Source organism: Manihot esculenta, chromosome 2, assembly GCF_001659605.2.
Source record: "Manihot esculenta cultivar AM560-2 chromosome 2, M.esculenta_v8, whole genome shotgun sequence".
Classification (NCBI taxonomy): domain Eukaryota; kingdom Viridiplantae; phylum Streptophyta; class Magnoliopsida; order Malpighiales; family Euphorbiaceae; genus Manihot; species Manihot esculenta.
Window position 1 is genome coordinate 18,426,323 of NC_035162.2, and position 24,630 is coordinate 18,450,952.

At 34.6% G+C, this 24,630-nt stretch overlaps 1 protein-coding gene and 2 pseudogenes across 1 annotated transcript; all 3 read right to left on the bottom strand.

Annotated features, from left to right (window-relative positions):
• Nucleotides 1-1,422: 1,422 nt before the first annotated feature.
• Nucleotides 1,423-10,098, bottom strand: LOC110608889 (annotated as a pseudogene).
• Nucleotides 10,099-10,888: 790 nt separating this feature from the next.
• On the bottom strand, nucleotides 10,889-17,698 carry LOC110609859 (F-box/kelch-repeat protein At3g06240). Its single transcript, XM_043953812.1, has 3 exons — nucleotides 17,588-17,698; nucleotides 12,042-12,163; nucleotides 10,889-11,921 (listed from the first exon to the last, which is right to left on the bottom strand). Exons 1-3 carry the CDS (start codon nucleotides 17,696-17,698, stop codon nucleotides 10,889-10,891), a joined length of 1,266 nt encoding a protein of 421 aa, XP_043809747.1.
• Nucleotides 17,699-19,798: 2,100 nt separating this feature from the next.
• On the bottom strand, nucleotides 19,799-23,256 carry LOC110609860 (annotated as a pseudogene).
• Between the last annotated feature and the right edge of the window lie 1,374 nt (nucleotides 23,257-24,630).

Consider the following 24,630-nt stretch of genomic DNA (forward strand, 5'->3'; position numbering starts at 1 on the left):
CCGCCTTTCTCTTTTACCCCCCACCAAAAGCCATTGACCATTCTATGCAATTCATTCAAAATAATAATGGGAATCAAAAAAATATTCATGCAATATGCAGGTATGGCCTGCAACACAGATTTTATGAGAACCTCCCTGTCTGCTCTAGATATGAATCTGTTGCTCTATGAATTAATCCTCTTCCATATTCTTTCTTTCAAAAAATCAAAAATTGTTTTTTTATTCCCCCAATAAGAGAAGGTAACCTCAGGTAGGCACTATGCTCAATGGTGAATGAATATATAGAATATTACTAATATTATACCTTACTGAGGATACCACATTGGGACTGAAGAAAATGTCAGATTTGTTAAAGTTCACCACTTGTCCAGAAGCACCTGCATAGGTATTGAGAATAAATTTAATATTATTTGCTTCCTTTAGTCTAACATTAAAAAATAGTAGAAAATCATCTACAAAAAATAAATGTGAGATCTTTGGGCATCTAACATCTGCCCTACAACCTTGCAACTAGCCCCTAGATTCAGCATATTTAAGTAATAACGATAAGCCTTTTGCATACACCAAATAGAGATACGGAGAAATAGGATCCCCCTGTCGAATACCTCTACCAGGCACAATAGGACCAATCCAATCACCATTAAAATTGATATTGTAAGAAACTTCTGAAAAGCACATAGTCATCCACCTAATCCATTGAGTAGAAAAATCAAATCATTCCAGTATGCCTTTTAGAAACTCCCACTGTACCATATCATAAGCCTTAGGAATAGTAATTTTAAGTACACAATTACCATCATTTATGCCCTTATTAATTTTCATATTGTGAATTATTTCAAACGCAACCGTAACATTATCGGTAATCAACCGATGAGGGATAAAGGCAGACTGATTCTCATAGATAATCATAGGAAGGACCCTTTTAAATCTGTTCGCCAAAACTTTAGGCACAATCTTATATAACACATTACATAACGCAATTGGACGAAAGTCTTTAACAGTTTCAAAGCTATCCACTTTAGGGATCAAAACAATGTTTCAGCAAGAGAAGAAGGAAAAGTACCTTGTTGAAGCCATAGGTGACAACCATCGAAAACATAATTGCCAATCAAGTGCCAAAATCTCTGGTAAAATGCAGGATTTAACCCATCCGGCCCAGGTGTTTTGTCTAGATGCATCTGAAAAATAGCAGCTCTAAATTCCTCATTCGAAAAGGGAGCACAAAGATCAGCATTATTGGCATCGCTAATTAAGGGCGACACCAACTTAAAAACCCGTTTAATGCACAGAACCGCCATCAAAAATAGACTGGAAATAATGTAGAGCGTGATTTTTAATTTCCTGCTCATCCATCACACCCGCTACATGAACAATAGCCAAACCAATGCTTCCAAACACCTAGCTAAAAAGGTTTCCCAACATTGCAAATCTTAGTTTGGAACTTGGACTTGTACTCAACTGATCCATCGAAACTTGGTTCTATGAAACTCGTTTCTCAGTTGTCAAGCTGCCACTGCTGCTCCCACCCACATGGTTTGGTTCCCTTACTCTGGCTGCCAAAGCAAGAACTTCAGGTGACATGTCCCAGCTTCCACTTTTTCTTCCCTAGCTAGATCTTCTTGGATATATTCCACCATGGTCCCCTTCCTCCACTGCGGTCCTCACTTCCGGGGATAATTCACTTAAATTACCATCCTTTACATTCAAGCGATAATTGTTTGTGACTTGCCCCTCAACATTATCTACCATAGCACCCATATCTCCCCACACAGTTTTCCTGCCTATTTCTATGTCATCCACAGCTTTTCCCATATTAGGACTCATGAAACCTCCACCAATTGGCCGACTTGGTAATGCAGGCTCTCTTGGCACCTTTGCCCTGAAATTGTTCTTGGACAAAGGAATAGCGCAGCAAAAGATTTCTTTAAAGTTCTCAACCACACCTTTATTATAAGGATTTGCCCTCCTATCATAGCGGTATCTAAAATTCTAAAAAGTAGTCTGAAAAGCAGAAAAGAAACATACAGTAAACATTAAACTTTAATCAACATCTTAAAACAGACACGTGAATTAAATCACAGGATGGATTTTTCTTAAATTAAGGAAAATGAGTTTCTTACTTGATTAGTACTGATGAGATATAAATGGAAGGCAGTAAGGCCACCGACAAACCACATTGATATGAAAGTGTAACTATTAGCACAATGGAGGCAAGGGTTTTGATCATTGCTTTCAAAATTGATGTGTGCTCAGAAGACATGATCCTCCTAATGTAGACCCAGCAGAACACAAAAACATATATACAAAGAAGGGTTGTTGAGAAGACAAACATGAAGAATAATCGATAATTTCTCTGCATCAGAAAATTTTTCTTTAGACACATTATCCACAAATTAACAAGGAAAGATATTGGGTGACAAACAAATTTACTGCAACCATTGTCAACACCAACACTTATTTATTAACCCCATACCAGAAACATGTTTCTGATAATATGTGAACAAAGTCTCTATAATATATTAATATTTGATCCAGTTTTTAAACATCTATTGGTCACACGTTGTGGATAATATTTGAGACCAAATCAATCAAGCTTGTGTCCATGCAATTATCATCTTCTGTTTGGAACAGAAAAGAGTGAAATTCATCAAGAATGATGAAAAAGAAGAGAAGAAAAGACACAACCCAAATTGATACCTCACACTCAGAGGATAATATTATTTAGTACTAGTCACTAAACATTGAGCTTGGCAATAGTAAACAACTCTAAACAAGGGATCACTTACCAGCCCAATACATTGTCCAACCCAAGGAGAGTGATGGTCAAATCGTTCTACGCAGTTATTGCATATTGAACAGTGTGAACAACGAGGAGGTCTGTAAAGCATGTAAGTGTCACAATACTTGATCTTCACAATTGCTCCATTGACCTCTACCTCCTTAATGCATGGCAAATGTAACTGTGGAGTTTGTCCAGCACCAACATCTGCAGTTCCATCAAAGCCTTCTGGTTCTAGAGGATGTGCATTGGTCAGGGTCATAGAGTTTCAGGGACCAAAACTGTAATTTTCAATATTGGAATTCTCATGAAATAATATTGGGATAAATTAGTAGAAATTAGTAGTAAGAAAAGAGCCGTGTCAGTTTCTTGTAATTCCCTTTAGATTATTTATTTAGGAGGGTGTGTCATCTGAGACATATTGATGTCTCCTCCTGTCACAAGTCAAGTTGTTCCTAAGGCTCTTTAGGGGGGAGTGACTAGTTGGCCACCAGCAAGGGCTGGGCCCGACTGGCCACCGTAGGCTTGTTGAGTCCCTAGACTGTGCCTTCTCTTCTTGCAGGCGTTCCCCCTGTCTGCAAGTTGGGAAAGGATCGTTGCCATGATTGTGTAATGACTATTTTGCCCCTGGAATAAAATAAGTAGCCCATTCAATAAATCTTTATGCCTGATTGCTTGTTGATGTGCTTGTATGGCTATAATTCTCTGATCTTGATATTTTCACATGATAACTGTGGCCTTCCCCATTTTGTGGGAATAGGGCAGGAGGTCCTAACCTTTACGTTCCTTTGTCCAGGTGAACGCGTAGAGAATTTGGTGGACTTGGCTTGAAAAGAGTTCAAACCAAGTGCCACACGGTTCCAGGCCAGTATTAAAATCTGAAACCGTGACATTTGGTATCAGAGCCTGAACGATCGGGAGTAGTGTGGTAGTATGACGAAATCTAGCCCACGTATCGATGCCCTTGAGAGAAGGGTTGAGAACATTGTTGCCCTATTGAGGGACTATGCCACCCAAGAGGGGATGGTATTGGAGTTTGATACTGCTTATAAGCGCATTGAGGCGCTAGACAAAGAAAATGAACGGCGATTGGCTAAGAGGGCCAAATCGCTCAGAGGTGAGGGTGAGCCAATAGAGCTTGAGGCCACCCAAGATCCTTCTCAAGCGAAGGACACCCGGTGGGGTGATCTGGAGTCTAAGATGGTAGAATGGGAGGCCGTGGCCTCCCAAGTGTGGGGCATAATGGAAAGTCTCAAATCTGTTTCTGATGCTCATACCTCTTTGGTAGGAGCTGTTGAAGAGATTAGAGATGGTGCTAAAGAGACCATCGGTGCGGTCAGTGATAATGTCAAAGAGATGATGGACACATTCCAAGATAAACTGGAAGAGCTTGATGCGAGGGTGAACACAATTATGAAGGTTACAGGGAGCAATGGCATGAAAGCTTGTGGGGCAGAGGGGACGAAGGTCCCGGAGCCGAAAGCTTTCGGCGGAGCAAGGGATGCAAAAGAAGTAGACAATTTTCTTTTTGACATGGAGTTGTTCTTCAGAGTTCCCAAGCGAGAGTCCGAGGAGGACAAGCTGTTGATCATACCCTTATACTTGGTTGACGATGCTAAGTTGTGGTGGCATAATAAAATAGTGAGAGCGGGGCCGGGAGGAAACCAAGTCACATCATGGGACATGTTCACCAAGGAGTTGAGAGCTCAATTTTATCCTGAGAATGTGGCATATGACGCACGGTGCAAGTTGGGAGAGCTACAGCAAACAGGTTCGGTTCGGGAGTACGTGAGGGATTTCTCACGCCTCATGCTAAACATAGAGAACATGCAGGAGGAGGATCGGTTTTACAACTTTATGAAAGGGTTGAAACCTTGGGCTAAGAATGAATTAATGAGACGAAAAGTGACAGATGTCGATACAGCCATAGCTGCGGCTGAGGGCCTAGAGGATTATTCCAACTCGGCTGGTAAGCGAAAGAGCAATCCTACGGTGGGGCAAGACCCTCGCCCTAACAAGTGGGCGAAGGCCCAAAATGGGGGAGCAAACCGATGGAATCACACTACTGGAGGGGTAGAAAGAAGAAATTGGAATAGTAGTTTGATCTCAAAACCTTATTTTTAAGGAAGGGAATTGAGGAAACAGTTGGATGAGTTACTGGAAGCTGGGTTTATACGACCAGCAAAAGCGCCCTTTGGGGCTCCTGTGCTTTTTCAAAAGAAACAAGATGGAAGCCTAAGGTTGTGCGTGGATTATCGGGCTTTGAATAAGGTGACAGTACGTAATAAGTATCCTATCCCTTTGATAGCAGATTTGTTTGACCAATTGGGCCAGGCAAAGTTCTTTACCAAGTTGGATCTTCGATCAGGTTATCATCAGGTTCGAATTAAAGAGGGGGACGAGCCCAAAACAACATGTGTGACACGGTATAGTGCTTTTGAGTTTCTAATTATGCCTTTTGGACTAACAAATGCTCCTGCTACTTTTTGCACTTTGATGAACCAGGTTTTTCACGAATATCTTGACAAATTTGTGGTGGTTTATCTTGATGATATTGTGGTATATAGCTCTTCGCTGAAAGAATATAGGGAGCATCTTAGTTTGGTATTCGAGAAATTGAGGGAGAATAAGCTCTTCGTCAAGAAAGAGAAATGTGCGTTTGCTCAAACTAGAATCAAGTTCTTGGGTCATGTGGTCGAGCAGGGAAAAATAAGCATGGATCAGGGTAAGGTAAAAGCCATTCGGGATTGGAAGGTACCTAGGGGTGTAACAGAGTTGAGATCCTTCTTGGGATTGGCAAACTATTATAGGCTATTTGTGAGGGCATATTCCTAAAAGGTGTGTCCCCTCACGGAGCTCCTGAAGAAAGGAAACAAGTGGCAGTGGACGGACGAGTGCCAAACAGCTTTCGATGATGTGAAAAACACGATGATGGCTGAACCAGTATTAGCTCTCCCTGACATGAGTAAACATTTTGAGGTGCAGACAGATGCTTCCAACCTGGCGCTAGGGGGAGTACTCATGCAAAGCGGACATCCGGTAGCATTTGAGAGTCGAAAGTTGAAGGAGGCAGAAGTTCGATACACAGCCCAAGAAAAAGAGTTGTTAGTAGTGATTCATTGTCTAAGAACGTGGAGACATTACTTATTAGGGTCGAAGTTTGTAGTCAAGACAGACAACACGGGGGTCAGCCATTTCTTTTCTCAACCGAGATTAACACCTAAGCAAGCAAGGTGGCACGAATGTTTATCTGAGTTTGATTTCCAGTTTGTGTACAACCCAGGAAGTTCTAATAGGGTGGCCGATGCTTTAAGCAGAAAACTTGATATAGCAACTCTGAAGCAGATAGCTCAATTGTCCTAGAGCGTAGCAAAGACAACGTTGAAAGAAAGGATTCGGGAAGAGTTACAGAAGGATCCCCAAGCCATGGCCTTGAAGAAACTAGTGGACGACGGCAAAACTAGGCAATTTTGGTTAGAAGCGGACTTGATCATGACAAGAGGGAACAGAGTCTATGTTCCTAGAGCAGGGGGACTTAGAAGTTTGTTATTAAGGGAATGCCATGACACTAGGTGGGAGGGCCATTCAGGGTGGTAGCGTACTTTAGCGCTTCTGAAGCAGGGGTACTTCTGGCCGAGAATGGCGAATGACGTCCAAGAGTATACAAAGACTTGTTTGGTTTGTCAACAGGATAAGGCGGACAGACAGAAACCAGCAGGGTTGTTACAGCCATTACCAGTGTCGAGTAGGCCATGGGAAAGTGTTTCCATTGATTTTATTGCTGGACTTCCACGAGTAGGAGAATTTGATCACATTCTGGTGGTTGTCGATAGGTTTTCCAAATATGCCACGTTCGTGCCGGTGTCAAAATATTGCTCGGCAGAGGAGATTGCTAAAGTATTTTTCAAGCATGTTGTAAAATACTGGGGAATCCCAAAGAGCATAATTAGTGACCGCGATGCAAGATTTACAGGGTCATTTTGGTTGGAGTTGTTCAAGCTGTTGGGTACCAACCTGGCGATGTCCTCAAGTTACCACCCTCAGACGGACGGACAAACAGAGAGAGTTAATGGAATGTTGGAGGAGTACCTGCGGCACTTTGTTAGTGTCAGCCAGAAGAATTGGGTTTCCCTTCTTGATGTTGCTCAATTTTGTTTTAATTCTTTACAGAGCTCTACTACTAACAAAAGTCCTTTTGAGATTGTGACAGGTCAACAACCGTTGGCACCTTATAATGTAGATAGGCCTTATTCAGGCCGCAATCCGAAAGCATTCCAATTCGGTAAAGAGTGGAGACAAAATGTGGAGCTTGCCCGCGCTCAGTTGGAGAAAGCTAGGAGTCATATGAAGAAATGGGCAGATGAGAACCGGCGCCCGCAGGAGTTCACAGTTGGTGACTTGGTGATGGTGAAGTTATTGCCAGAGCAGTTGAGATTCCTCCGCAACTGTGACAAGAAATTAGTCCGGAAGTATGAAGGACCAATACCAGTAGTCGCCAAGATTGGCCCAGCCGCTTACAGGATCGAACCTCCAAAGTGGATGACAGTCCACCCAGTATTTCATGTCAGCAAATTGAAGCCATATTATGCTGATGAGTCAAATGCAAACCGCAACACGACACCACGACCAGCAGTAACCCGCGCACCACCTGTCAATCAAGGAGTTGAAGAAATCTTAGCGGAACGAGTCGTCAAGTCCACCAAGCATCCACCACACAAAGAGTACCTTGTCAAATGGATCGGCCTTGGTGTTGAGGAAACCAGTTGGGAGAAGGAGTCAAGTCTGCAGGCATATGCACACAAGATTGTGGATTTTGTTAACGCCTAGTCGACGAGGACGTCGACCATTTAAGTGGGGGAGTGTCAGGGTCATAGAGTTTCAGGGACCAAAACTGTAATTTTCCAATATTGGAATTCTCATGAAACAATATTGGGATAAATTAGTAGAAATTAGTAGTAAGAAAAGAGCCGTGTCAGTTTCTTGTAATTCCCTTTAGATTATTTATTTAGGGGGTGTGTCATCTGAGACATATTGATGTCTCCTCCTGTCACAAGTCAAGTTGTTCCTAAGGCTCTTTAGGGGGAGTGACTAGTTGGCCACCAGCAAGGGCTGGACCCGACTGGCCACCGTAGGCTTGTTGAGTCCCTAGACTGTGCCTTCTCTCCTTGCAGGCGTTCCCCCCTGTCTGCAAGTTGGGAAAGAATCGTTGCCATGATTGTGTAATGACTATTTTGCCCCTGGAATAAAATAAGTAGCCCATTCAATAAATCTCTGTGCCTGATTGCTTGTTGATGTGCTTGTATGGCTATAATTCTCTGATCTTGATATTTTCACATGATAACTGTGGCCTTCCCCATTTTTGTGGGAATAGGGCAGGAGATCCTAACCTTTATGTTCCTTTGTCCAGGTGAACGCGTAGAGAATTTGGCGGACTTGGCTTGAAAAGAGTTCAAACCAAGTGCCACACGGTTCCAGGCCAGTATCAAAATCTGAAACCGTGACACGTTGCGGGGAATTATGCCAGGATCTCGTCCAAAGGTTAGGAGGAGAAGAACTAAATCCTGAGACATCATACATGTTAGAGTTCAATTTAATTGAAACTCAACACTATCTTGCCTATAAAAGACATTGCAGAGTGCCTTGGGAACACTTTTGTTTCTTTTAACTTCTGGACAAGATAACTATTTTAAAGCAATCAATATCAGAAAATTAGGCCAATAACTGCCTTCCAGCAGTGGCAAAAGCAGTTTTTGTGATACCTTCTGCTGCATTGCAACTTTGCCGAAATCTGAACAAAATACACACAATCATAGAGGTAGTCGGGTTTGGTTCAGAATGTTTCAAGTGCTGCACTTTCACATATGTGCTTGAGTTGAAACTTGCTTGTAAAGGTGTGTATTATTCTGTTGTATCCGAAAATACAAACTGAATTAACCAAATTTCATTATTTAAGTATAGGATAGTTTGGTTTGATTAATAGATCTTGAATTTTTGGGTATTGGTTATTGATCCATTTACCTTTTGAATTGTAACCGAAATAACTGAATTTTTTATTTATAATCGTTTATCGATAATCATGAATCTTTTTTTAATTGATGATATACAATTAATTTGGTAATATTATGTAATCATACTTTTATTATCAAATGACATAAATTTTATTCCTCTTATACATGACACAGACATCTATTATAAACAGAAATACACAGTGCATACGGGTGTGTGTATTTAAAAGAATGCATATAGTGCAAATGCATAACTAATTATTTTTCATTAGCCTTATTTCTTTTGGTGAGAATATATGCAGCCATATCATGCATGCCAATAACTGAAGAAAGTAATAGTTGCAAAATGCATTACAAATATCCACAGCTCAAAAAGCACACCAATCAGAAGAGCCTCTAACTGGGAAAAAAAGACTACCATGGTTGACCATAAAATTGGTCCCATGCTTAAAATATTTAAAGAGAGTGTTGCTAAGTTTTAGGCAAATAATGATCTCATCCCCTAAAAGGTTCACCCATCTCAGAAGCACGCTTCAACACTTGGGCTAACTCCTGCAAACAATACTCTTCCTCTAACACCACTCACAGATCATAACAATTAGTTCAATAACTTCCATGTTCATGTACACAGCTAGATATGGAAATCTTTAGCCAATCCCACTGCTGACCACCCATTTAAATTATGCACTAATTTCTGTAAGGGAAATTTACAAAGGCTTTCCTCTTAAGGAGCACTGTACCCAACCCCTAAGAATCTCTTTTCCTCTATCTTTATTGGGCTGAATGTACTGAGCTGAAGATGTGATTGGTTCTCAGTGAACTTAAGCTGATACACCAATGTAACAACAGCCCTATTCTGGATCTAATAAAATTTCATCCCAGTATCAGGGAAGATCTGGACAGCTGTCACATGAACAGGCAAATAAAATCTCATTGGAAAATAGTGCATGCTCTAGCAATAGCCAGGCAATCCTGCTGCTATATAGCATGAGAAAAAGCAACTATAAAGCGAAGTTTACAGAAAGTCAAAAGATCTAAAGGGACCATTCTACTTTGAGTTTTATTAAAAAATCCTTGCTGATTTAGAGTTCACATGATCACAGACCTGCTCCTCAGAGCAACGTCTACTAATTTTATGTATAAGAAAAATCATTATGTGATTTAAGGATCTCAAAAATTTTTTTTTTTAAAAAAAGATGTATTTAAACAAGAGAGAGAACTCACATATACAGTGAATACAACAGCAACAGCCATTATTGATATTCCCAACTGATCAGAAAAATCATCCATCAGTTTTCTAGCGACAAAGATGCAGAAAATTTTTAAAAATAAGATTTCGTACAAGCTATTATTGGGAATAACATCTGTTCCAATAGATCAAGTTTTAAAAAAATCATAACGTTACACTAAAAATATCAAAAATATGATGTCAGTGCCAATACTTACAAATAATAACTATCAGTTATATCTAATATTTAAACTAAGGTAGATCCTTAATTTAAGATATGGCTGAAATTAGTGATGGGTTTATAGAGAAAATAACTTTCCCAAAGTTTAGATCTTTTAAGTATGAATAATGTAAGCGCTTAGATCTATTTTGATTGCCTTGCATATATAAAAATAAGTTAGGATTTATTAATAAAGAGCATATTATCTAAAGAAGAGCCACCTGAATTTTAAAAATGGATTAAAGTTGATAACATAGTGATATCTTGAAAATTGTCTCTACTCTTATTTTAGTGTCCAATATAAGAGAATTTAAGTTGATTTGATTAAAGGTTTAGTGAGTGCAGCAGGCTTAATTCTATCAAATTAAGAGAAAAATAAGTAAAGTCAAATATGATAAACAAAAAGTATTAAAAGATTCAATTGGTCAATTTCTATCTTTATAGAATTAGATGATTTTCACTTAAGAGTCCAAAAAGATTTTCTTAAAAGTCCACAAAGAAGAAAATGTCCTTTATTAACTGATTTCAGTTCTACCAATTGTATCAAACACAACATGAACTGAATACATAAGCAACATATTAATAAAAGTATTATAACTTTATATCAGTTGTAATTGATGAGAAGAAGCACAAGAGCTCTGATGAAATTAAGAGCTTCAACATTGAGCTGCATCTCCAGAATTTTGCTCATCTTCTAATTTGTTGCAACCCTTCAATGAAGTATGGGACTCCATGTAAGGGACAGCTTGCAAGTGATTGCTTGTATGTACTGCTCCTTCTACAGGAACAGGGCTAATTGTTTCTTCAGGAGGGTTCCATACGAGCAAGTGTTGACTCCACGATGAGAAAAATAGCTCGCCCTTCCTTGAAAATCCTAATGGCAGGGCCATCTCCAAATATTCTGGGTGTGCTACAGTAAATAATTTAGTCCAAGACTCTTCAACTCCATATTCAAGCAATACCCACAACTCCACATGACGATTAGTAGACAGAGACAAAACAACATGCTCATTCAAGCAAAGAATTGTCCGCCAAAAATAGCGAGAACTGAAAGCATCTGGTAGAGCTGTTGTTTTAATAACCTCATTGCTCAAGTCGAAAGAAACAATTAAGTCTCGACTATGGTCTCTCTCTTTTGCGCACCAATGAAATGTACCATTTGCACCCGTATGAGCTCTATGATCATAATTATACTCAGAGTCGCCATTTTCGAACTTATAACTAGGCAACTCCCAAGAATTCAGAGAGACATCAAGTTTTCTCCAAGTATCATCCCTCAGACTATAGATCTCCGCCAGGTAATCACATTGATTATCATGAGTCAAATACTCAAAAATCCTGAGTACTTTGTAATCACATGTTGTGGAGTCAAATCCAAATTCTACAATTTCCAGTGAAAAAGACTCAGAAGGAGGATGTGAAAGATTGGATTGAGGTAGTATCTTAGTTTCAGAAGTAGTTGGGTTCCATAGAACAATATTACTCTCGTAGTTGTAAACATCATCCCATAACCCAAGCAAATACCCAAAGAAATATCCATCACGGAGGCAAATTACACCATTACAGCAAGAACCCACGATGTCAACGAAAGAGCATTTTTCCATTATATCATGAGGATATGGAATTTCTTGTGGGGGAGACATGTCAAATGTATCATTGCAAAGAAAAGAAAAAGCCAAATATTCAAACCTATAATCATCATATTTGACAAGGATTTGGGAATTGGTTGTAGAATCAGAACAAGAGAGTAGGTTTTTATATATAAAATTAGGATCAGAAAAGAGAGCACACCAAGATCTGCAAACGCACCTGAATCTAACAACACTTCTAACGGGTAATTTGAACAAGATGTTGAACACCAAATGCTTGGGAAAATAATCAACAGCCATGGTAGATATTGGTTTTGTTGATGAGAGTCCTAAGCAAAATAGCTGAAAAATTGAAGGACAGAGCACACAGAGGCTTGCACATAAGATCCCCAGTTTTGAGAGAGAGAGGAAGGAATGGAGAGGATGTTCGGAAAGGCGTATGAAATTGAAGAGGAGGGAGATGAACTCTTAGCCACCACCACCGTGTTTGATTCAATTTCAATTCCTAAAATTTTGTGTAATTTAAGTAGAATTCAATTCTACTTGTATGGGATTGGTTACAACTAACACTAATTCCTTTAAATTTTGATGAAATTTAAAATGAATTCAACATGTTTTATAAATTAAAATGCCCCTAATCAAGTTTTTCCCCAATTATTTTTTATTTTATTAGTTAATTAAATAAATAATTGAAAATTAATAAATTATTAAAAATATCAATAATTACAAAATAAATAATTATACTTTTTTAATTTATATTTTTAATTGTATTTTTATTATATTATATTAGTAAACTTGTAGATAAAAATTGAATAATTTTTTATTTTATTTTATAATTAATATGATATTAAGTAATAAAATTTATTTTAATGTTTGATGAGCTATGGACTGTTAAAGAGTTTGAATGGTGACATATAAATTAAATTGAATTTAGTTATAAAATTAATTAAATTATGTATTATGATGAATGAAAATGATTTTAATTTAAATAAATTATTGAACGGCTCTAACTTGGGATTCGAAGAAATTAAAGCCATTGTCTTATCAAATTAGTAGAAAATTATAGTGAGACGGGAGCACATCTGATTGGTATTATGGCCATTAGACTGACGCAAGAAATATAACTTCTTTGGTTATACCCATCCATATTCTAATTGTCTATGTGATAGTACAAAATATGGTATTTATCATTTTGGACAAGATAAAAATATACTTGATACAATACAAGATAGGTCTTGAAAGACGTTAAAAGTTTATATTATATTAATAATTTTATATAAGTTATTGTAGATAGAATTTTTAAAAAATTATAACATTACAATAACACTGACAAAAGTATAGTATGTACGATAATCGATTATTATATGATATTTTTAACATTTTAAATATATTCATAGATTTTATTTTTTATGTATGTTTGAAAATAGTAAAATTACTTTTATGTGGTGCATATATCATGATATTTTTATTCATATTTTTAAAATTGAGTATTAATATGTTTGATTTTGAGAGTTGGTCATAAATTATTTAAGTCATTAAAGTGAATCAACTATCACAAACAAAACAAAATAAAACAAATGAAAATAAATTTTTAATTTTGAGAATCGAAAAATACTAAAATATTAGTATACATATAAAATTTTATTTGTGGTTGATTTGAAGAAAAATTAAAATTCAATATTAATTGGATTCAATAGAATTGGTGGTTGATTTGAAGAAAAATTAAAATTCAATATTAATTGGATTCAATAAAATTGGTTATAATTAAGATTAATTCCTTTAAATTTTGATGAAATTTGAAATGAATTCCATACTATTTACATAATAATGTTTTATTAATTAATTAAAGTAATAATTAAAAATTAAAAAATTATTAAAAAAATTTAATAATTACAAAATTAATAATAAAAAATTATTTTAATAAATAATTATATTTTTAATTTTTTATATTATTTATAAATATTAAATAAAAATAATAGATACTACTACTCTGAAATAAAAATAATAGATATTACTAGACAATCGATTATTTACATTAAACCTTCACTTTCTTGAATTAGTTAAATGAAATGGAAACTCTTTTATTATACACAAATTGAAAACTCTTTTAATATATACAAATATAACCCTCATGTTATTTATTTTCAATATATATTATTTAGTTTATATAATTTTTAAATTTATATAATTTAATTTTTTTAATTAGAATTAAAATAAATTGAGTAACATTTATTTGATATAATAATTAAATAATTTAATTTTATAAAATATATGATCATTTTAATTATTTAATTTAAAAATAAAATAAAAATTAATAAAATTTAACAGCTTGATAATAATTTTCTTTATTATTAATTTGGACTATTTATTGCTAACTAATCAACTCACTTAACTTAATTTCATTTTTTTTAATAATAATAATAATAATAATCATTATTACATTAATTATATTAATCATAGAATTCAACTAAATACTATGTAAATAAGAATATGTAGATCCTACGTAAGCAAGAATAGCGGACCCACACACCATATAAGAAACTTACCATATTTATCAAGATTGCCTGGTGGCAAGAAACGTGTGGGTTTTCAGCAAATTTCAGTTGCTTCCAAGAGTTGGTGTTCCATACAAAGTAAATCGGATCACAGTCAATCAGGTGGAGGTTAGCATTGACCAGGTTATAGATAACAATCGCTGGTCGATAGCTTGGGATAGGGTGTTCACAAAATCCAACCAATCAAATAAATTTAAATTAATAAATTTCATTAAATAATTATTTTGAATTGATTTTTAGATGTTTTATAAAAATTTATAAAAATTTTTTATTAGTTAATTAATAAATAATTATTTTATATTTAATTATATATTTTAATTTTAACTTTACATTTTCTTGTTTAATTTGTATGTTTGGTTTAAATATAATACTAATTAGTTTCTTTTTATTTTTATTATTATTAAGAATATAATATCTCAAATATATTATTTTTATTTTTTAATTTCTAAAAAAATAAAATTAGCCATATTTTATAAATACATTATTTTATTTTTTTACAATTATTTCAGATGTAATAATTTTTTAACTGTTATAAAATTAAAATTAATCAAATTTCTAAAAAGTTAAATTTAGTGATAAAATTAAAAATATAAGACCATTATTTTATATATAATAATATTAAATATAATTTTTTTTAATTCGAACAGACGCAGTTATAACGGCAGAAATACAAACTGCATCATAATAAATCAGATTATGGGACATAGAACATTTCCTTCTAAACTTACTTATCCCCAAAGAAGTATAACTTCCTTTAATACTATTGCCCTAAAATTATAAAAGGTATACAATAAAAAAATTATAACGCTAAAACAACAATACTAAGAATATGATACATATATAATAATCAATTACTACATGATGCTTTTAACATTTCAAGTGTATTCACATGCTTTACCCTTTCAACGATGTGGGATTCAACACACCCCCTCACGCCCAGAATTTTACTGGTGCGTGACACATTTATGGGAGGCCCAACATCGGATGGGGAGGCTCTGATACCATGTTAAATTTGGGCCAGGCCTAACTCACCCCAAAAGCTAGCTTAAGGGGGAGGATTGCCTATGACTCATATAAGGGGCACATTACCCCTTTCCACAACCGATGTGGGATTCAACAGTAATGTTGAAAGGATGAAAAATAGCAAATAATAGAACGAGAAACACTATGTTCACAGTTTAAATAAAATACTTGGATTTTTACTGTGTAGTTTGGTGTAAGAAACTACATACAAGTAATCCTATATATATAGAAAAGGAGAGAGGAGGAAGGGAAGTATAATGTCCATTTACACATATTATCCTATATATGTAGGGGAGGAGAGAGGAGGAAGGAAAGCATAATGTGCATTTACACATGTTTCAAGAATAAATTAATAAAATATTATTTTTTAGAAGTTTTTAAGATAATTTAGACGGCAAGAGGTATAAAAACATATATTACTTATGTTTAGAGGAGATTCGGTAATAACAAAAAAGATCATGCATGTTTGGTTTCTAGACTTCAGAGGCATCATGTTTGTGCGAATATAAATTTCACGCGTTTTGTATGTAATAACTACCCATCACATCACATGCATTACTAATCGGTCCTTATTTTTAGCTTAAGCACGCTTTTGAAGTTGCGATTTAGACTTCTTATATCAATGTTAATTAGTATTTTATTTTTCTTTTATTTTTTAAGAAATTAGAGAGAAAGAATTTTATTTTTTATTTTTTAATTTTACATACGAATAAATCGTAAATTAATAAAATATTATTATTTTTATAGAAATTTTTAAGATTAATCGGGTGGTAAGGGAGGTATAAAAAGCATATATTACTTATTTTTAGAGGAGGTTTGGCAATAATAAGAAAGATTGTGCATGCTTAGTTCCTGAAGTACGGAGACATTATATTTGTGTGAATTTGAATTTCACGTGTTTTGACTGTAATAACAATCTATAACTATATACATTTTAAATCGGTTGAACCCTCAAAATTGATTCCCAATTAATTTATATAAACAGTATCACGTGTTTTGTCCGTGATAACAATCCATCACCATGCATTACACTATTTTTAGTGTATTCCCAATATAAGTTAATTAAACACTATTTTAATTAGAGATATGTAAACAAAATGTTAAAAGAATTAATAAAAGAATTGTTAATTAAAAATAAATAAATAAATAATATATCAGTGAGCCTGAGTGATATTTTCAAAAATTTTTAAAAAATAACAAGTTAATGAAATGTTTTTCTTATTTCTCATTGTATTTTAATAACATAATATCAATTATTTTACCAAAATAATTAATCTTATATTAAGCAAATAATGGCAGTCGTGCCAACAACTCTTCATGATTTTCACACACTATCTGGCTTCTAAGGGAGGGCAGCTTTAGTTTCAAATATGTACTTTAGGAATCAAGGACGGAGCCAGCGTGGACAAGGGCCTCTAGGTGCCTGAAAATTTTTAAATTATGTAGAGTTATTTAACTAATTTTATTTATAATATAAAAATTATCATGAAATTTTTTGTATATTTAAAAAATTTATTAATTAATTTTTATTTTAAAATTACTTAATTAAAATATTTTATATTTTATAAAATTAAATTATTTAATCTTTTTATCAACTAATATTATTTAGTTCATTTAATTTTAGTTATTCATTTTATTTTGTTTCTCTCATTCTCTATTTTTTCAATTTAAAAAATTAACTTTTCATCTTTTAAAATTTCAATTATAATATATAAATTTTTTAAAAATTATTTAACATTGTGTAATTTAATTTTATATACTATTTTTATTATTAAAAAATAATTATTTCACTTAATTAATTTCTAATTTATTTATATAATTGAAATTATTTGTTAAATTATTTAAATTTAGAGAAATAAATTTTAAATTTTTATAAATAAAAGTATTTTATGAATAATATTTTATTAATTAATAATTTTTTGGACTATTTAAATTTTAAAAATATAAATATAATGAAAAATAGGTTAGATAATTTAAATTTAAAAATACTTAAATATAAATTAAGTATTATTTTCATAGATAATAGATTAAATTATTTAAATTTAGGAGAAAGGAAATGAGAATATTGTCGCATTAGTTAATGGGTTAGATAATTTAATTTAAAAAAAATAAATTTTATAATAATGACATTTTAATCAGAGAAGAACAAGAAAACCACTTTACCTTGTGATTCAGTTCCATTACTTACCTTTATTTTGTATTCTTTACTATTTTGCTCAGCCCTCTTGAAGATTATCTTTCTATTTTCAGCATTTTTATCCTTTTTTACCTTTGGTTCTGATTCTTCAACAATGACCATTCCTGGCTTCTCTTCCTTTTCTTTAGCACAGATTTAGAGATTATAGCCGCTGCTTTGATTTCTTCAACAATTTCTAATCATAAAGAAACATTCAATGTATCATACAAGAACATTATGAATTTAAACTTTATTAAAGACTCAAATAACCATTTGCTCCTTTTCTAAAAAGAAGAGCAACTGTAATCATAGTTAAAACTGGACAAAACCATAGAGAAAGCAACCTTAATGAAGGTGTAATATTATCCATATAGCAAACGTTCAACTATACCGATTTTACAAGAAAATTCAAATCATATAAACTATCAATTCGAGTTTTATTCTTCCTATCATTTTAGGAACTGTTGGTGATATTTAAGAATTAATAAAATCTTTTTCTCTTATTCAATAAAAAATTCTTAGCATGATAATTTTTTCTATATTAATTCTTTAAGTCAGTATAATTATTTTTTTTCTCTCTTTCTTCAAAAAAATAGTTAAGTTTTTTGCCTTTATAAAAAAAAATGCACCATAAATCGATAGCGAAAATGCAATATTATGTAGATTTAAAATATTAAATATTTTTTAATATTTAAAAATATAAAATTATTTTTATTATTAAAAATAATATTTATTGGGTTGCTATTTGTTTATAATAATTAAATGCAAAGTTTAAGATTTTATTTGATAAAATGGTAAAACTAAATTTATTTAAACATTGGTGAAAACTTGAGTGATTTATTTAGTCTTTTAGTTCATAATTTAATTTATAGATGTTAAAAAAATATATATATTTCTGTTAGATGTGGAAAATTTACTAAATTTTTATGTTTTGATTTAATTTAATGATTAAAATATTTATAATTCTTATAGATTAATTGACAAATTTTGAGGATATATATAATATTAATTAATTAGTATTTTTGCGTTAATTTACTAAATTTTATTTTTTCACTTAAAACTTTTTAAATTTCTATTTAATTCTCATAAAATATTTTAAATAGAAAATTTATGTAAAATAAATAAAAAATTTATAATATATTTTCTCTCGTATCTATGGGTTTGAGATAATAAAGATTTTTCAAACTCTATATTTTCTCTCAACCAATGAATCTTCATATTTCAAGTTAACAATAATTAATGAAAAAAAATCCAGATTACGCACCTATAGAAAATAGAACAATAAATAAAATAAAATCTAGATTGAATATCAAATTCTGCGAATAATCAATGAGATGGAGAATAGGATTTAAAAGGCTTGATAACTTTGCAAACAGGACTTGCAATACTCGCATGGACTTGAGTCACACCACAAAGTGATTTCGAGTTGACCACAGAAGCCATCGAATTGATGCGTCTGCGACTCGATGATAAAGGCTTAATGGCGTTGTGACTTGACGATAGGGGCTCAATGGCACTGCAACTCGACGACTTAGGCTCGATGAAATAGAGAATAGGATTTGCAAGTAAATGTGGGTGTGGTCGCACAAAGGTGTTGTGGGCCGCGAGTGGGCTTATTCTGAAACTTGGAAGAAGAAGAAGAATATAGTGAATGTTTAGGGGTTTTTAGATTTTAGGTTTGAGACTAGGCTGGGCTAGAGTTTTAATTTTATAGTTTGGGTGAATGATGGATAAATTTAAGAGATAGGTTTTTTTACTTTTTTGTTTTATCATATTTTTAATATAAATAAATCGAATTAAATAAAAAATTAAAACCAAAATATATTAACCGAATCAAATTGATTTGAAATTCTCAAAATTCATTAACCGAATCATATGAATGAATCGGTTCAGTTATGTTTTTGGATTATAGTCGAAAAGTGCACACCTCTGGAAATGGAAGAGCGAGATAGCTACCAAAAGAGCTGTTCAAACAAATTATGGCATGGTCCAATTTAGCTCTACATGACCCATTCATTAATAATACAGCAATCCACAAGCTACTTATTAGGGAGTCAGTAAGGATGACAGTTGAACTTGGTGTCCCCACATTGGAGAGGGGCATAAAACAACAGTAAGTGGTTACACAAGTGAAGTGAAATCAAATTATATGCCATCTAATTCCACAAATACAAACTAAAACTTGAAAAAGAAGCGATCTCACTCGTACAACAATACATCATTCCGCTACATGAACAATAGCCAAACCAATGCTTCCAAACACCCAGCTAAAAAGGTTCCCCAATATTGCAAATCTTAATTTGGAGCTTGGACTCAAGTGGTCCCAACTTGTACTCAACTGATCTATTGAAACTTGGTTCTATGAAACTCGTTTCTCAGTTGTCAAGCTACTACTGCTACTCCCACCCACATGGTTTGTTTCCCTTACTCTGGCTGCCAAAGCAAGAACTTCAGGTGACATGTCCCAGCTTCCACTTTTTCTTCCCCAGCTAGATCTTCTTGGATGTATTCCACCATGGTCCCCTTCCTGCACTGCAGTCCTCACTTCCGGGGATAATTCACTTAAATTACCATCCTTTATGTTCAAGTGATCATTGTTTGTGACTTGCCCCTCAACGTTATCAGCCATAGCACCCATATCTCCCCACACAGTTTTCCTGCCCATTTCTATGTCATCCACAGCTTTTCCCATATTAGAACTCATGAAACCTCCACCAAATTGGCCGAGTTGGTGATAGAGCATAAATTAATCCATTTTTTATTAATATTATTGATGAATATTTACATGATTTCTGCTTAATTTATTATTTTTAATATTATTTTGCAGAAAATAGTGTAAAAGGACAATTTGGAGAAAACCCCCATAAAACTGCCACATTTAAAGCAAAAGCGAGCAAGTCTATCAAGTGAGATTTGAAATTAAAACTTCAAAGTGCACAGGAGACTTCAACTTGGGCCATGCACGTTGGACCCACGCTTGGACACACGCAGCCCACTTGCAATCCGCGCAACCTTGCACCATGGACGGCCCGCCAAAACGCCCCAACTCCCGCACGTTCATCTCCAGCGAATGGACCAAACACAAGCCTTCAACCTTCACATGCACGTTGGGCCCCACCAGAGCACACTCACGCCCATCCTCAGCGCACCGTGGACCACCCCAAAGCACGCACATGGGCCCCGCCTCATCATCACTCACGAAGCCCATTTCCGCTTGTGGACGCCCATTCTTACGCGTGGACCGCGCAATCAAGCTCACTGCAAACGGACAGCCCCGCTCGCACCCAAGGCACGCTCCCGCCTTCACCACTCACTCACTCACACGGGTCCCGCCTTCAACGCCCACGCACGCACGAGCTCCAGCACACGCACTTGCACCAAATTTCCCAAATAGGGCGTCTCTCCAGTCCTATTTAAAGGACCTCAAGCAGACAGAAAGGGGGGACACAATTTCTTGAATTCGGCAATTCCGCCGAGCTTCGGCGAGGCAGAAGGGCAGAATCCAATTTTCGGTTCTTTCTTTCCCTTTTCTATTTTATTTTTCTGTTTTCTTTTATTCGGCTATGAGTGGCTGATTTCTTTTATCTAGTTGAATATTGGTTGAAACTTTGGTTGTTTAATGGGTTGTGAGACTTGGTTAAATATTATTTAATTTTGGGAATTCAATATTCATGCAATTTCATATTTAATTTTCTTATTATTTTGTTATTGAGATCTACGTTGATTTTTAATTGCAAAATAATTATTTGTTAGTTTGAATGATTTAAGTCCGTAATTGCTTAGATTATTCTTACATGAGAACACTTGGGATAAAACCCAAAGAAAATTGCATGATCTAGCGTTATCTCCATACGTTTGGGTAGCTAGGATTGGATCTCTCTATTTCTTAATGCAATTGACAATTGTTTCGATGCCTAAGGCCCAAGGACGTTCCTTGGCAATTTGTTAATTAGTAATTAATTAGAGGACGTTCCCTAATTGGTTTAATCATAATGAGAGATAATGATGGTGAGAAGCGTCTTCCATCTCCATAACTAATCTATTGGGTCAACCCAAAAGAACAAAGTGTCTGTGATCAATCCCAACAACTGAAGTGGATCCAATATTTCAACTAGAGCTTTCTCATTATTTATTTCTCTTTTATTTTATTTTTCGCTTATTTTAAGTGCTTTTAGTAGTTTATTAATCAAATCAATCTCAAACCCCCCTCCATTTTACTTTTACTGCAATTTATTTCTATTCTGCTTTCAGTTTATCTCATTTTTTGTTTATCTCATTATTTCAGTTTATTTTATTGGTCTTGTTGAGAAAAATAAATAGGTAATCAATTCTCTGTGGATTCGATCCTTCACCACTATCTGCAGTTGTAAATTGTTGATAACCAAGAAGGTTATTTTTGACCGGCTTCGACAACCGCGATCAGTTGGCAATGCAGGCTCTCTTGACACCTTTGCCCTGAAATTGTTCTTGGACAAAGGAATAGCGGAGCAAAAGATTTCTTTAAAGTTCTCAACCACACCTTTATTATAAGGATTTGCCCTCCTATCCTATTGGTATCTAAAATTCTCATAAGTAGTCTGAAAAGCAGAAAAGAAACATAACATAAACATTAAACTAATCAACATTTTAAAACAAACACTTGAATTAAATCACAGGATGAATTTTTCTTAAATTAAGGAAAATGAGTTTCTTACTTGATTAGTACTGATGAGATATAAATGGAAGGCAGTAAGGCCACCGACAAACCACATTGATATGAAAGTGTAAACTATTAGCACAATGGAGGCAGGGCTTTTGATCATTGCTTTCCAAATTGATGTGTGCTCAGAAGACATGATCCTCCTAATGTAGACCCAGCAGAACACAAAAACATATATACAAAGAAGGGTTGTTGAGAAGACAAACATGAAGAAGAATCGATAATTTCTCTGCATCAGAAAATTTTCCTTTAGACACATTACCCACAAATTAACAAGGAAAGATATTGGGTGACAAACAAATTTACTGCAACCATTGTCAACACCAACACTTATTTATTAACTCCATACCATAAACATGTTTCTGATAATATGTGAACAAAGTCTCTATAATATATTAATATTTGATCCAGTTTTTAAACATCTATTGGTCACACGTTGTGGATAATATTTGAGACCAAATCAATCAAGCTTGTGTCCATGCAATTATCATCTTCTGTTTGGAACAGAAAGAGTGAAATTCATCAGGAATGATGGAAAAGAAGAGAAGAAAAGACACAACCCAAATTGATACCTCACACTCAGAGAATAATATTATTTAGTATTAGTCACTAAACATTGAGCTTGGCAATAGTAAACAACTCTAAACAAGGGATCACTTACCAGCCCAATACATTGTCCAACCCAAGGACAGTGATGTTCAAATCGTTCTACGCAGTTATTGCATATTGAACAGTGTGAACAGCGAGGAGGTCTGTAAAGCATGCAAGTATCACAATACTTGATCTTCACAACTGCTCCATTGACCTCTACCTCCTTAATGCGTGGCAAACGTAACTGTGGAGTTTGTCCAGCACCAACATCTGCAGTTCCATCAAAGCCTTCTGGTTTTGGAGGATGTGCATTGCGGGGAATTATGCCAGGATCTCGTCCAGAGGTTAGGAGGAGAAGAACTAAATCCTGAGACATCATACATGTCAAAGTTCAATTTAATTGAAAATCAACACCATCTTGCCTATAAAAGACATTGCAGAGTGCCTTGGGAACACTTTTGTTTCTTTTAACTTCTGGACAAGATAACTTTATCTCCCCTATTATCCTTAGGAGTTGTATTAATCACCAACGGTTTGTGATCCGATTTAGGAATATGAACAACCGAGCAGACAACAATAGTAAATTTACAAGCCCATTCCTCAGTAGCAAGGGCTCTATCAAGCTTCTCTCTAACCAGATTATTCAACTCCCTGCCCTTCTCCCATGTGAAGAAAGAGCCAATAGTGGGTATTTGAATAAGATTATTGTCCTCAAGTACCTGTCTAAACCCCTGCATAAGATAATTTAGCAAAGATGCTCTTTTTCTTTCTCATCTCTCGAGCATAAATCATTAAAGTCTCCCGAATAAAGCCACGGAAGAGAGCTTATATGAAATAAAGCTCGAATAAGATTCCAAGACTGGCGTCATTGTTGCGATTCCGGAAACCCATAATAATCGGTAAACCTCCATTGAACATTACCTTCCGAAACAACTGAATCAATAAAATTTGAAGAAAAGCCAACCACAGAAATAGACACACGACTTTTCCACATTAACGAAAGGCCTCCTCCCAATCATTGTCTATTGACTGAGAAACAACCATCAACATGTAAAAAATTACGAAAAAATTCCATATGAGAACTAAGAGCTTTTGTTTCCATCAAAAATAAAATGTCCGGCTTGTAACTAGTAACCAAATCCTTCAATGCATTAACTGTCCGAGAATTATCGAGTCCTCGACAGTTCCAACACAAGACGATCATTGCTTTCGGCTACCCCGGCCTTTAACGGGATGAGCCGCTTCACTGTTACCTGTCAAATTAACATTCGCAGGGGTGTGGTTAGAGGCATCCTGTTGAGAGGAAGGAAAACATGTAACAACGTTATGTTTAGTGTTTCTTGGCCTTTTTTTAGCATTATCATTTATTCGGGCTTCAATCTCCTCATCAAGCTTATCAGAACTGTCTTGGCCCACATAATTCTTGTCCATGTCCATAATATGGTTCTCAATCTCCTTATTTACAATGGGTTGTCTTTTGCCAAATAAGAAGAATTACCTATTATGTGCTGCCAAATTAGTATTTTCAAAATTGCTAGTTGATGCCAATCCTGCCACAAATCCCGATGGAGCAGAATTGCCGAAATCACGCAGCCACAGGCTTGTCAATCTCTGGTTCCAGCGAACAGGTGCTTTGAGAAAATCACCCCAACCAAACTTGATATCTTCTTTCTTCAACCTCAGTCGTAAGTCACAGAAAATCTCTGCATGACCCAATTTTCCATATAGATAGCAAAAAATAGTCAATTTTTCGTATTGAAACTTC

What these genes read in the sequence shown, in the direction of transcription:
- LOC110609859 (XM_043953812.1), bottom strand. Translation starts at nt 17,698, where the DNA reads ATGGTCATTGTTGAAGAATCAGAACCAAAGGTAAAAAAGGATAAAAAT. An exon ending in GTAAAGAATACAAAATAAAG is followed by an intron (nt 12,164 to 17,587) that starts GTAAGTAATGGA and finishes TCAATTTTTCAG; the next exon opens with CTATTTTGCTTAGGACTCTC. An exon ending in AGAAGTGTTGTTAGATTCAG is followed by an intron (nt 11,922 to 12,041) that starts GTGCGTTTGCAG and finishes TGATGATTATAG; the next exon opens with GTTTGAATATTTGGCTTTTT.